The sequence below is a fragment of the Misgurnus anguillicaudatus genome, chromosome 10, assembly GCF_027580225.2.
Source record: "Misgurnus anguillicaudatus chromosome 10, ASM2758022v2, whole genome shotgun sequence".
NCBI lineage: Eukaryota > Metazoa > Chordata > Actinopteri > Cypriniformes > Cobitidae > Misgurnus > Misgurnus anguillicaudatus.
Window position 1 is genome coordinate 12,249,135 of NC_073346.2, and position 14,132 is coordinate 12,263,266.

Consider the following 14,132-nt stretch of genomic DNA (forward strand, 5'->3'; position numbering starts at 1 on the left):
TTTTCAGCGTGCGGCCCCCCTTGTATATGGTGCATTCCTTCGCGGCCCCCCAAATTTTTTTTATAACAAATTTGTTCTAAAACCTAACATTTAATAAGACAAAACATATTAAAGTATACAAAGTAGTGCTGTTGGTTAGTAGCCTTATTTTTTTTAGGTTTAATTACACAGAATTCATGATAAATTAATGTGTTTTATGAAATGTCATAAAACTGGGGCCCCCTGGCACCATCTCGCGGCCCCCAGTTTGAGAACCACTGGTCTAAAGCATTAAGATGGGGCTTTCTGAGCTTAAATATTTAAATTAGCAAGACATGTGAAATAATAATCTTTAGTGAGGTTGCAGCACTGGCTCAATCAGTTGTGTTAAATGCCTCAATGTTTTTACACATTATTTTTTCCCCATAATAAATTAATCCTGCTGTACTGTACTGCCTTACACCAGGGGCGATTGTAGGATTTTCATTTTTGAGGGGCTCAGCCCCCAGTAAGGGTATGATTAAAAAAATATTATTTAACTATTAGGTTGTATACTACTAACCTTATTGCAATCCACTATTCCATTGTATTCCCTGTGTGTCATATATGGGACTAGAAAATTTTCATTTGGGAATGGAGATTTTTTTTTACAATGAAGACTTCCTGATTCATTATTCACTGTGCAAATACACATACACATTTCCAGTACAAACACATCATTTTACTGTTTGCATTTCTATGCTCACATAGAAACCTTAGCTAAGGATTTTTTTGATAAAATAAACTTTTAACCAGAAAATAAGATAAATGTGTGTGTTAACATAAATGTAAACATAAACCGGATTTGCTAATCTTATAGGTTAATATTATTAGTTGATAGCCACTGTGTTAATCTGGGAATTATACAGATCTAAAATATAGAAAAGGGGAATGACCAACAAGTGATCTACCTTAATACTGAGTTGTCAAGATGCAGTATGATTTGGTTTTCAGGACAGGGTTTAGATTAAGCCAGGACAAGGCCTTAGTTATATTAGGATGTTTATGTAGTTTTTACAAGCATACCTTACAAAAATATTACAGGTGTGCATCTTGAGACAAAACAATGTGACTGATGTATTTTAAGATATGTTAGTGCAAGATACTTTTAGTTAAGAACTAAAACTCAAACAGGCATTTTAGTCTTGAACTAGACTTAAGCCCTGTTTGGGAAACAGCCCCTATGTCTATACTGTAGGTCAGGGGTCTCCAACCTTTTTATAAGCAAGGGCTACCACAATGGATAAAACTATCTGGATGGGTACTTACTACTTTCTGATATAGTTTAATCAAAACTTTTTTCTTTTACTTGTTGTTTTATTTTCTTTTACTTGTTGATACGTTTTAGTATTGTTAAAAATGTTAAGATAGGTAAGTAAACCAAGCCAAGCTAATATTAAAAATACCACATTGAACCCTCCAAAAACTTACTAGGAATACACAATGCCAAAGACAAATACACAGGTGCCTTACACTTTTTAAAAGGAAGGAGTTCAAATGTTGAAATATTCATATTTTAAATGAAATGAAACAAACATATTTAATAAGCTATACTTTACTTATATTGATAGATTTTTAAAAAAATTATTTTACTGCAAATATAAGGTGAATTGCCCATTAAAAGCTTGATTTGCACGTTTGATCCAGTTTTTCCACACAAAAAAACTAGTTTTATTAAAGGATACACTTCACAATAACCTGGTATTTCGCTGCATGAAATGATCTGCCTGATGCGTTCAGTACAACAACTGTAAAGCAATGCATCACGCCAGCACCTGACTTAAAAACCTGTAACGTTAATAAGCAATATAGATGCGTGCTTTTACTGGTAACTTGACTGACCTGCTTCCTTCTTGGCGAATATTTCTGTGATTGATTTTGCAGCATCTTGCTGCGTCTGTCTCTCTCTGCGTCTCCTTTGCGCTGCATATTTTTTAGATAAAGCCAAAAAGCAGTGGGTTGCCTCCGTTTGGTCATGTGGTGGCATTTTCTCACCGCGACTGGCTGACTCGTAGGTCCGTCATTCATTCATATCATATTATTTCACATGTCAACCTGAGCTGACTGCACGGCAGGTTAGAACAGCCGCCAGGTCAAGATGGCCAGTCCGCCCTGTACTACTGATGTTCGCTCTGCTCGGCCCCCCTGCGGATTGAAAAACGCGCTAAATCCATGCTGACTCAGATCAGGGGAGGAGCCAAAACTTGACGCAGCATGCCGCCTTTTCTAAAGAGTTTTTATAGGGGACTGAAGCGATCACAAATTAATGAATCAAATATTTTTTTAGGGGGGCTGGACAGAAGCCCCCCTAAAATGAGCCTTGTTGCAGGCATTAAACCCTCAAAGTTGCATAGCTGGGATTAACATTCCCATAGTGTCAACACTATGACACAGTATTAAGTTCAGTTCAGTTCTGTGCTCCCTTGTACTGTAGGTCATGAATATTAGTTAATTATCTTGTTTATTGCCCCTCTTCTCTTTCCATTGCACACCTGTGCCTTGTTTAGTTACTCATCATCAGTTCTGTGTATATATATATATATATATATATATATATATATATATATATATATATATATATATATATATATATATATATATATATATATGTGTGTGTGTGTGTATATATATATAGACCAGTTCAAATGATGTAAACAACACTGGTCCAGAAACACTTCCTGTTACAGTTTGTGACTGTTATTTTTTTATTTTACATATATCATTATCTTTAAGATGTTTGTTTAACTTCAGTTAATTCAGGTTTATATGTTCTGTTGGTTTATTTTATCCCAACGTTAATCTAGTGTTAAAAAACGGAAACAGGAAGTGCTTCTGGACCAGTGTTGTTTACATCTTTTGAAATGGTCTATAGTACAGTATACCCCTGCCTTTGTTCTGTTCCTGGTCAGTTCTCATTGCATTTTAGTTTTGTGTTGTGATGGTAAGTTATTCTCCTGTTTATGTACCCATGTTTGAGTTTTTAGTAAAAGTGATTTATGTTTTTATATCTGTCGTCCTTTGCCTGTCTACACACACACGCACGCACGCATGCACGCACGCACACACACACACACACACACACACACACACACACACACACACACACACACACACACACACACACACACACACACACACACACACACACCACAACCCTGACAGTCAGGAGTTTTGTGAGGTGTACTGCTATTAACCAGTGTATACTTGTTTTTCTCTTTAACTTTGTGGTTTTTAATCTTTTTTCGAAGGTTTTCCTCTCTTGCCCTCTGTACTGTGACCAAATTTGCAGAAAGGTAACACATGGTAAGCAATAAGTCAGTATGATGTCAGTAGTGTGGACAGTTTGATGTTTAACCTTATCATCTTGACTGGCTGGTGATGACCAACCTAATTTGTCAAAAATGAGATGCATTTGATTCCATTATATGGTGGACACACTACAGATATTATACTAAAGGGGTGTGCTATGACTGTAGTTTGGATTTGACTGTTTACTGTGAGAAAAACATAGCTGAATCACTTAGCGGTAATAGCTGGGAACTGTGGTTAAGCTTGTGACCCAGTTTTTACTGCTGCATGAGTAGAGGGGTTTTGTTTGTGTGAGTAATGTTAAAATATAGAACATTCACTGTAGTTTGGTAAGTGGTATCTGAAGGGATATGAGTACAAATTCCACCCCTATAAATGTAACATAGTTTAAAAGACATATTGTCATACGCCAAAAAAAATTCCATAAAAATAACCATAAAATAAAAAGTGTTATAGAGCTTTACTAACAACATTTTCTCAGTTTTCTAATTTTTTGGAATTAACCAACTGATATCAAGTTTTTTTGTCTTTCCTCTTTACGTGTGACTTAAGCAATCATGTTAGGATAGTAAATATGGCCACTCTATGTACCTTATTTTTGAAAGTGGAAGTAAGTGATGTGACGTATTTCCCTTTTTGGAGCGTGATGTCCATTTTAATAGCCTGCCCGTAGAAAACAATGTCGTGGGAGCACTCATAAAACAAGATTTAAACAGTTAAGGTAAATATTTACTACACCTGCCATGTAATTCATTGTGAGGCCTGATCATATGAAGATATATTCAATAATTTCATGTTATTGCTCGGGGGTGACAGGTCTTCAATAAGCAAAAAGCACAGAGGCATACCAATACCTTTACAATGGGAAAGTCAGTCAAGTTTTATGGGGACACATCAAGTTTCACGCCGTCCGACAGTCAGCAGCATCTTTCTCATTTAACACATTGTAAGTTATTTGAACAAACTATAAAAAACATAATAAACTATTACATGTATTCAGTATTGTTTTCGTTTTAATTATATCGCTTCTTACGCAAGATGGAGATATGAGCTTATAAAATAATTTGCTTATTTTAAAATACTTTGCTTTTTCATTTAAAACATAAACATGTTTTAATAAGCTGTTAGCCATATATATTGTACTGTAATCATATTTTTGTAATAATATAGTAGCAGAATAAATAAACCAGCTAAATCATCATATTTTTATCAGTTTTTTAACATTATTGTATTTATTGTTTACTGGCAGTTGGTGGGAAAGGTTTTACTGGACGGATGTGTTTCACACCGATCATGGGTGCACGTGCACAACATACTCTCTATTCGCCAATAGTGAGAGCAAAAACAGGAAACCTACTGCACGAAGATTCAAAATTTTTGGTTAATGCTGTTTTCTAGTTTTCTATAACAATTTTTCACTCAACAGTTTACGTAACATACTTGTGCATGTTTACTGAAGATATTTGTTTGACAAAAAAGTGGTTTGTTTATCTATAGTTAGACAAGCAAATACTCTGTCAGTAATGTGACAAAAGAGTTTAGTTTTTTTTTGTATGTATTGTACAAGAAACAAAGCCAGCCTATCTCTCAGAAACTCTCAGGTTACAAGCCCAACTCTCTAACAATTAGGCCAAAACTGCCCTATTAGAGTTATAAGAACTATATTGATATATTGCTTATAACAACAACACAAAAATAGATAAACTTCAAAAAAAATTTTTTTTTAAATATAAACATTTATCAAATACATTTACAAATAATGAATACTCAAAACATGCCCATATTTAAGATTTCATAAAGCAAGCAATTGTAACTGTGCAGTCTATAAAATGCAGGGTTATTTTCAACCCAGTGTTGGGTCAAAAAGAGACAAACCCAGCCATTGGGTTAAATTAATATAAAAAAAATAATATTTGACCCAAATATGTGTTAAAACAACCCAGCATTTTGGGTTGAAATTAACCAAGTATTATGTTAGTGCAATAAACTATAGGAACAAGCTGCCTTGGATGCAATTTTTTGTTATCTCATTAAACAAGAGGATGAGCCAAAATGCACTCCACATTCTGCTAAAAAATACTGTAATAAAAAAACTTATTTAAGCTTTTTTCATCTGAATTCCCTACCCGATTAGGGGCCAGATATACTAAACAGGGCAAATTAACGTGAGAGGGCAACTCCAAAAAAGCGCAGATGGGAGTGGTAATATATGCAGGTTTTTTACTAAACAAGTGCAAATTACATAACACAGGAAAACAGCTGATAATGACCAATGCAATCTACTAAGAGCAGCGCAAATTGGTTCAGGGTCACAAATAAGTAGAGCTGATGATCCTGCAGGTGCGGGTGATCTACTGACATCTGGGGCCCTATCTTGCACCCAGCGCAATTGACTTTGTCAGTGACGCATGTATTATTAGTATTTTGCACCGGCGCACAGCGGGTTTTTCCCGCCACAGACGCACGTCGGCAAACTAGGGAATGAACTTGCGCTCCCTGGGCGGTTCAGCGCAAAAAAGGAGGCGTGTTCCGGCGCAAACTATCCCTGATGCTATTTTGCAGTTTCAAAAAACAATTGCGCCACTGACCAAAAAAAACTAGTCTAAAGTCAGTGGCGCGTTGCTCATTATGTTATTTTAAGGGCGCATGCTTGACCATAATGTATAGCGTGCACAACGCCCACACACTTCGCTTATCTAATCTACACAGATGCAACAGTTATTTTTGCAAATCAAAAATTGTTGCAATAAAAAATATTAACACATGAGATAAGGGAAATTATTGTGGTGAGCATTGTGGTGATAGTTTTTATTTATTGTGTGGCTGCGTTAAAAAATTATCATGCAAATAATGATTAAAATATTTTCATAAGTTTGTTGTGTGGCTGTATTACGTTTTTTTATGTAAATAATAATTAAAATGTTTTCATAAGAAACCTTAATGTATATGAACTTGATTTGTAAGTGTACTTTGGGGTTGGACCTTGCTTGCGTTTCTTGGGTCTGATTTCAAAGCCCCCAAACCCTTTGGACGCGGTGAGGGTGGACGCAGCGATGTCCTCTGCGTCAGGTCCTGAGTAGAGGCAGATCCACCTCCCGTTATACGGCGTGCCCGATTTATGCTGGCAAGCTTGGTATTCCCCCGTCTCCTGACATCATTGTAGCACTTGGCGTAACGATGGGGGTGCCAGCTGATGAACCGACGCTGATTTGGGCGGGTTTCTCCCATTCCCAAACAAAACAACTTCTCTGTCTTGACTGCTCTTACAAGAACGTCGGTCTCCTCGGCTGTGAACCGCTCCTGGCGTGCGCCTGGTAAATCCATAATAATAATAGCAACCCGCCATGGAACTTGCACCCTTGCGTTTAAAAGGAATGTTGGATAGCGTTCTGATTGGTTTATTTGACGTTACGCCCAAACCACACCTATGAATAATGAACCTACTTCAGACCAACCCCTTGTTGATTTGCGCCTGGCGCAAGAGTTATTTCTCCCGCCGGGAAAATAGCAACAGCGCCCAAGATCCGCCCACAAAGTCACTTGCGCTTTGCGCTTCACACTTGCGTTTCAGATCGTTAAAATAGGGCCCCTGATGTGCTTGAGTTCAGCACCACGGACATCTCAGCTGAAAATGAATGGTGTGAAAACCCAGCTAACAAAGCCAAAGAACACTGAAAATGAATTTTTACAAGAAGTTTTAAAACACCTTGTATTGTGTGACGACTTCTGGTGACTTCTCATTTATTTCCTCCAGCAAACAAAAAATAACATGACTTGCCAAACAATATTTTTGAATAATAGGTTCCACTGGCATTCCAAATAAACTGGTAGGTGTTAAAAGAAATCAACGTACCACGTGCTCTGCGATGCCTCTCCTTTTAGGCACAATTGCAGTCATTTCAAGTATTTAATAGTTTAAGACATGCTTTTTTCTTTTGTTAAATAATGGCGCAAATACCAGTTATAACACACACAAACATCAGTAAATTGCTTTTCGTGAATCATTTAAATAATCTCCTCCCATAAATTTTGTGTCTGAAAGGGAAATGCATATAAGGTCAGTCACAAAAATAACTACATGTGTTTAGTAAATCCCGACAGTCGTTATGTAATGGCAAAATGATGATTTGCGCTGGCGCATGCTGTTATTAAGTCTGGCCCTATATCTCCTTTCACACTGCTGTTGATTTGTCATCCACACTGATTGTCTGTGAATAAACAGATCCTGTAGCCTGTGTAAGGTATCTCTTCATGAACTGTAATCTGCTGATGGGTGTTTTGTTCAGGAGTCTGAAAAGGTGTTTCCTAAATTTCTCTCCAACAAACACGTAGAGAATGGGATTCAAGCCGCTGTGTGAGTAAGCCAGACCTTCTGTGATCTGAAGACTAAGAGTGATTGCTTTGCTTTGTTCACAGGATGTTTCTATGAGTTTATTTAGCTCCAATGCTTTCACAAAAGCTGCAATATTATATGGAGCCCAACAGCAGAAGAAGGCAACCATCACTACAACGACAAGTCTCATGGTCTGTTTCCTGGAAGAGCGAACTGTTAGGAGTCTGTGAAGAATCATTGAGTAACAAAATCCAATTACACACAGTGGAATAATTAATCCTAAAACATTCATTTTAATAATACCAACAGTGTTTGCATAATGGTGAGAGTTGTTATCATCTGTTGGATAAGACTGACAGTATGTTTTATTATTGTGTTTACTGATTTCAAGGTAAATAAGCTCAGGAAACGATGCAGCAACAGCAATGATCCAGATGACAATACTGGCTATAATCCCATATGTCTTTGTTCTGACTTTCAATGCGAACACAGCATGAACCACAGCTAAATATCTGTCAACACTCATCAGTACAATGAAGAAAATCCCACTGTAGAATCCAATGTGATAGACGCCTAAAACCATGGTGCACATGGGGCCTCCAAAGACCCACTGATCTCTGGCATAGTGAGCCAGGAACGGGAGAGAGGAGACCAGCAGGAGATCAGCTAAAGCCAGATTAAGGAGACAGATGTCAGTCATGCTTCTCAGCTTTACACCCTTCAACATCACCCATAACACCAGCAGATTTCCCAGCAGGCCCAACACGAAGAACAGAGAGTATAACACAGGCAGGATGTTGGATGCATGAACTCCATAATCACAGGATAACACAGATGGATCAAGATTTTCATAGTCATCAAAGCTGTATAAGGGAGAGGTGTTTGGCTCATCATTATTTGGTCCATTCAAACTTAAACAGGAAAATATAATCTAAGCAAAGTTTATAGAGCTGATCATTGCATTCTAGGAACATTATGTACTGTAATATGACCTCACCTGGAAGATATAAAAGTATTCGGGTATGGGGTACTGTTGGTTACCATACTTGTCCATGGAGACTGTGCAGTGGTGCTTTTAATTACGAAAAAGGCAAGGAAGTATGTTATTATTGCTCTTTAATACACATAGTTAAAAGTAAAGTTGAGTATAAAAGTTATCTTTTAAAATAAACTATTATTTGTTTATCTATTTATACTGTCTGTACATATCTCTATACACCCATTTTAATTTGCACATCTACATGTAACATTTCTTCTGTACACACAGCTTTGTTCGAAATTTAAGACACAGGTAAGAGAGCATGGAGGATCATGGGAAAAGGAGTCTGTAGGACAGGCAGGATAACAGACTGAGGTCATGACAGAATCATCATTTTTAAATTTATGTCAGTCAATATAGTTCTTTATTCGTTGAATGGACTCTATAACTTCCACGTTTGACTTAAGGCTGCTCTTCAGTTTCCGGTATGGGAGATCTAATGCGGAGTGACGGCAGAATCTGTACTAAAATGTACTCGTTGTTTGCTGGATTTATCCAAATTTTCAAATGAGACACTATAGTTAGTTTTAACCCAACAGGTTTGTCCATATTTACTGTACAATCCTAGGTCGAAAAAAACCTGCTGTCTTACCTTGGCTGTAAAGCAGTAGAATTCATTCTCTGATAGTTGAGTCAGATGTCTTCTGTCTGTTAGACAAACAGAGAAAATGTTGAAAACAATGCATTAGATAACATTTTAAATGTAGGTTTGGTAGGAGCCTAAACATTCAGTCCTGTCAATCATCATTGTGAGCATTAGGGCAGCACAATATACTGAAGTCAAGAAATATTGCAAATGTGCATACCATAACATGCATTTCGCAATGGTTTGCAATAAATGAGCAATTTAAATTTATTTGCTTAAAAAATAAAGTATGATTGAAGTCAATGTGAATAATAGTATCTGACAGGCGGATGTTGGTTGGGGTATGTGTGCATTTGCATTTAATTTCTATAGCACATTTATAAATGCTAGAAACTGACCGAAGTGCTGTACAAGGACAAAAATAGTACCCAATAAATAAGCAACAAAATTAAAAAGGACATTTGGTACACAATAAATAAGAGCAGTAAAAAAAACTAATACTTTAGTACCCAAAATAAAACAGTATAATTAAAATAACAATCATAAAATACTATCAACTAAAAGCCAAGAAAAAAGATGAGTTTTAAGACTTTTAAACCAACCTGATCTCACAAAAATTTGTGTTATAGTCACGGAAAATTTGGATTTCTTGTGTCATTTTATGTATTGGTTGTTTTCTCATTGTTTTTCCTATTTTCTTACCATTGTCGCTTGGGGATAGGGTTAGAATCACTTTGTTACATTTTTAGACATCCTAACCCAAACCCCAACTCTAACCCAACTCCAGGCGAGAATAGTTTTAAAAGCAGAAGAAAGATATGTAGAAACCAATACATAAAAGTACATCCTAACCCAAACCCCAAATCTAACCCTAACCCCAAGCGACAATGATTTGATAATAAGAAAAAACAATGAGAAAACAGTACATAAAATAACATGAGAAATCCAAGGGAGTTACACTGAAAAGACATCAGTGGTCCCATCATGGAAAAAGCTGTATTCTGTGACATGGTCACGGATAAAGTGATCAAATTTTCCATGACTATAACACGGATTTCCATGAGATCATGTTGCAACAAACTCTGATAAAGTGGAGGCCATTTTAATGTAGTGTGGTAGATTGTTCCAAAGAATTGGACCAGCTACAGAAAACGCTCTATTTCCCCAGTATACTTCAATTGAGTACATGGGACTTAAAGAAGTAATTTGTCCTCAGAACGTAGACATCTTGCAGGAATACAATAATGAAGTTAGTTTGTCAAATACAAAGCTGGATTATTCTGTGATTTATAAACAAGCAGTAGAATTTTAAACTAAGCTATCACATGTCACATTTTTCTGCAATATCTTTTTGCTTTCCCAGAGACAATTTTTCCCATATCCCCCTTATGCTCTTGTCTTCTTCTGTGCGGTTCCATTATGAGGTGGTTGAGCTCAGTATTCAAATTGAGAGGGGGCTGGTGTGGTTCCAGGCCTCCTGTAAACATTGAGGAACCTGTCAATAAATGTAAAATCTCAAGTGCGCCTCACACTGTTTTCTAAAGGAATTGACAGATGAGTCACTGTCTTTGTGTGTGAATTATTTTCACCTCACTGACGGTAAGAATCTTTAGTTATTATCTTTAGTAATCTTTAGGTTTAGGGGCTTTAAAAAATTCTTCTCAAAAGGTTGAAATGGTTAGGGTAATTTGGGGTTTCTTTGATTAAAACATTTATTCAGGACCAACAATCAATGTTGATACAGAACAAGTTTCCGAAGTTTCCGAAAGGATAAATAAATGAATCTCATCTCATCCAGGATCACATCTTACTTTGTGAAATCACCGTGACCCTTTAATGACGGGGGGCTTGGCCGGGGGCGGGTGGGTGGTTTAGCTAGGTGACTCCCATAATCTTTGACATAATTTGAAAACTGGTTGAGCTTGGACCTCAGGTTCGAGCCCCCTTTTAAAGACAGCAAGCTAAGTTAGTTTACTATGAGAGTCTCCCTGTGGCCAATAAATAAATCAGTTTAAACTCATTTTTAAGCATCATAATATCATATAAAAGTTTTACCTGTGACAGTAATTTATGCATGCTTAAACCTTCTTGAATGTAATTCTACTACACCCATTTAGTATTCATGGACCTATGAATATGCCAACCCAGTATCACGAAATTGCTTGACTATTTTGCGCATGGACCAGCGTGAAAATGTCACGCTTTGCCGCGCTTGAGCGCGAGCATGTCACGCTTTCTGTTTGTGTCACTGTCACGTATTGGTTACTCAACTTTTTTTCCTAATTTCTTACCATTGTCGCTTCGGTTTAGGGTTAGATTTACATAAAATGACGCCCTTACCTAAACAAACTCTAACCCCAAAGTCTTGTATCTTTTTTTATAAACCAATACTTAAAGTGACAAATACTTAAAGTGACATATAACACAAGCACCCAATCTAACCCTAAATCGAAGCGACAATGGTTTGAAAATAGGACAAAAAAGTTGAGTAACCAATACGTGACAGTGACACAAACAGAAAAGCGTGACATGCTTACGCTCAAACGCGCCAAAGCGTGACATTTTCACGCTGGTCCATGCGTGAAATAGTCACGTAATTTCGTGATATAGGGTTGGAATATGCATATTAGTCCCCGCCTAAGTTAAGTTTCAAGTAAAACAAGACAACCCCTGTGACTCTATGATAATCTGATGCAGAGATACAGGTCTTGTTAGCCTGTTGCAAGGGTACCTCTGTGTGGTTACTAAGGAGTGAATTGGCACTCACCAGTGATTATACTCCACCCCGTGACTGTACAATTTTCTAATGCAGAGATAAGGTCTTGCTTAACAGTTGCTAGGGAGTGGCTTAGTAGCAGCCAATAATGGGCGGCAGTGGTTCAGTGTCTGAGTGTTGTCTACATATTGGAAGGTTGGTGGTTCAATCCCCGGCTCAACCTAACCAAGTGTCGAGGTGTCCTTGAGCAAGACTAACCCCAGCTGCTCCCATCGAGCTGGATGGCACCTTGCATGGCTGACACTGCTGTCGGTGTATTAATGTGTGAGTGAATGGGTGAATGTGAGGCAGTATGTAAAGCGCTTTGGATGGCCATTGGTCTATGAAAGCGCTATATAAATTCAGTCCATTTACCATATGCTGCTTGAGTGGCATAAACCAACCACCATGCCTTTACAATGTTCTGATGCAGAGATATAGGCTTTGTTAATCGGTTGCTAGGGTACTGTCTTTGGTTGTTAGCAAGTGGCTTGGCAGAGGCCAATAATGATAATCCATAGGTTGCTTGCCAGTATGAATAAAATAAACCAATCCCCATGTCTTTATGACAATCAGATTTAAAAATCGAATTGTTTTGATTTCTAGAGGGCTTAACAGTGGTTGCTAGGGTAGGGCTTAAAGCCCTGTTTTCAGATTGTTTATGATGAAATAGAACGGTTTTGACTGAAATTTGGACATATGCGGCTGCCCCGAGAATTTTCAGGTGTTTGTGTTTCATCTCCCACCTTTACAATGGGTTTAATGGTGCACTGGAACAATCCTTCCTAAAATGCATTAAGACATGGCAAAGACATGAATCTCACCGAGTGGTCGGGGGTGTTCACTGGTGTGCTCACACAAAAATCGCTGCAAAATACGCATTCCAACAGGTTTTATCGTAGTTTTGTCCAACTCCATTGACTTGTATTAGATGTGCTGTGAGGTACGGTATTACTCCGCGCCGGGAACTTTGTTTCTATTCTTGCAACTGGCAATGGCGGATTAGCGCCACCAACTGGGCTGGAGTGTCTATTATTCAAGCTCTAAGCGGAAGAACGTACGGATGTGAGGCGTTTGGAAAAAAAGGTCCGCAAGTTAACAAGGAATGCTAATACACCTGTTGGAAAGCATCCTTTGCAATTACTAGTACAGGAAACAGCAATTTTGCTTACAAGTTAAATAATAAAATGCTAATTGGTTTTAATTGTAACAACAGCTGATGTCTCATCTGTTAATCTTTTAACTCAACACAAAAAAGTACACCTTTAAATCAAACAAACATTTATAATAAAACGTTAACTTGCTTGCCTGGAAAAGTCGTCTCAACATCTACGAATGCCCAAATAATATTGATGACTGTTACACAGAAGGTCTCAAACACCAATGGTAACTACAAATATGTTCCAGTGTAATAAACCACCTGTGACGTTCAAGTATATTTGGTGACAGTTTCCTACAGATGTTTTGCCATCTTTGAACAGAAAATGTCACAATACAATGTTTTCAACAAAAGTGTGAAAACATCCTTTCAGAAAGAGATCTCAGGTATCTGCTATAAAGATGCAGGTTAGGACTCTGACTTACGGCACTTTCCGTACTTGCCACATTTATTACAATAAATAAAAAACAGTGAATGTCTATGCCTATTAATCAAAGACAGCATTGAAATCAATTATTAATACAAGTCCACAATACTCACACTAACTTGGTAAATGGAATTACCGTGTGACCTGTGAGATGGAAAGATGAGTTGAAATCAGATGATATAAGATCAGACGAGGTAAATGAGATCTAATATAGTTTATTTCCTATGTAAAGGCATTGGTTTATGGCACTTCCTTTGGTTATATTAGGGTAGGGGCTTCGCAAAGTGCAAGATTAGTTTCAGAACTGCTGCATAAACTCAAAACACTGTAGAAAGTAAAAGTTGAATCAACTTAAATATTACTTCAATTGGTAACACCTAAAAAAATTAAGCTTCATAAACTTCAATTCTCTCACTTACTTAAACCACACCTAAAACGTAAAATATTTAAACTTTTTTAACTTAGCTTTCTCAGAACACCTAAGCAATAGTGTTAAGTTGTGGTTT

General features: G+C 37.3%; 1 protein-coding gene and 1 long non-coding RNA gene across 2 annotated transcripts; both read right to left on the bottom strand.

The window, feature by feature from the left end:
- Positions 1 to 7,348: 7,348 nt before the first annotated feature.
- On the bottom strand, positions 7,349 to 8,564 carry LOC141349182 (C-C chemokine receptor type 5-like). Its single transcript, XM_073871881.1, has one exon. It carries the CDS (start codon positions 8,385 to 8,387, stop codon positions 7,500 to 7,502), a length of 888 nt encoding a protein of 295 aa, XP_073727982.1. The 5' UTR covers positions 8,388 to 8,564; the 3' UTR covers positions 7,349 to 7,499.
- Positions 8,565 to 8,652: 88 nt separating this feature from the next.
- On the bottom strand, positions 8,653 to 13,831 carry LOC129449244 (uncharacterized). Its single transcript, XR_012371451.1, has 3 exons — positions 13,740 to 13,831; positions 9,292 to 9,347; positions 8,653 to 8,732 (listed from the first exon to the last, which is right to left on the bottom strand). It is a non-coding gene; the product is annotated as an uncharacterized lncRNA (long non-coding RNA).
- Positions 13,832 to 14,132: the final 301 nt, after the last annotated feature.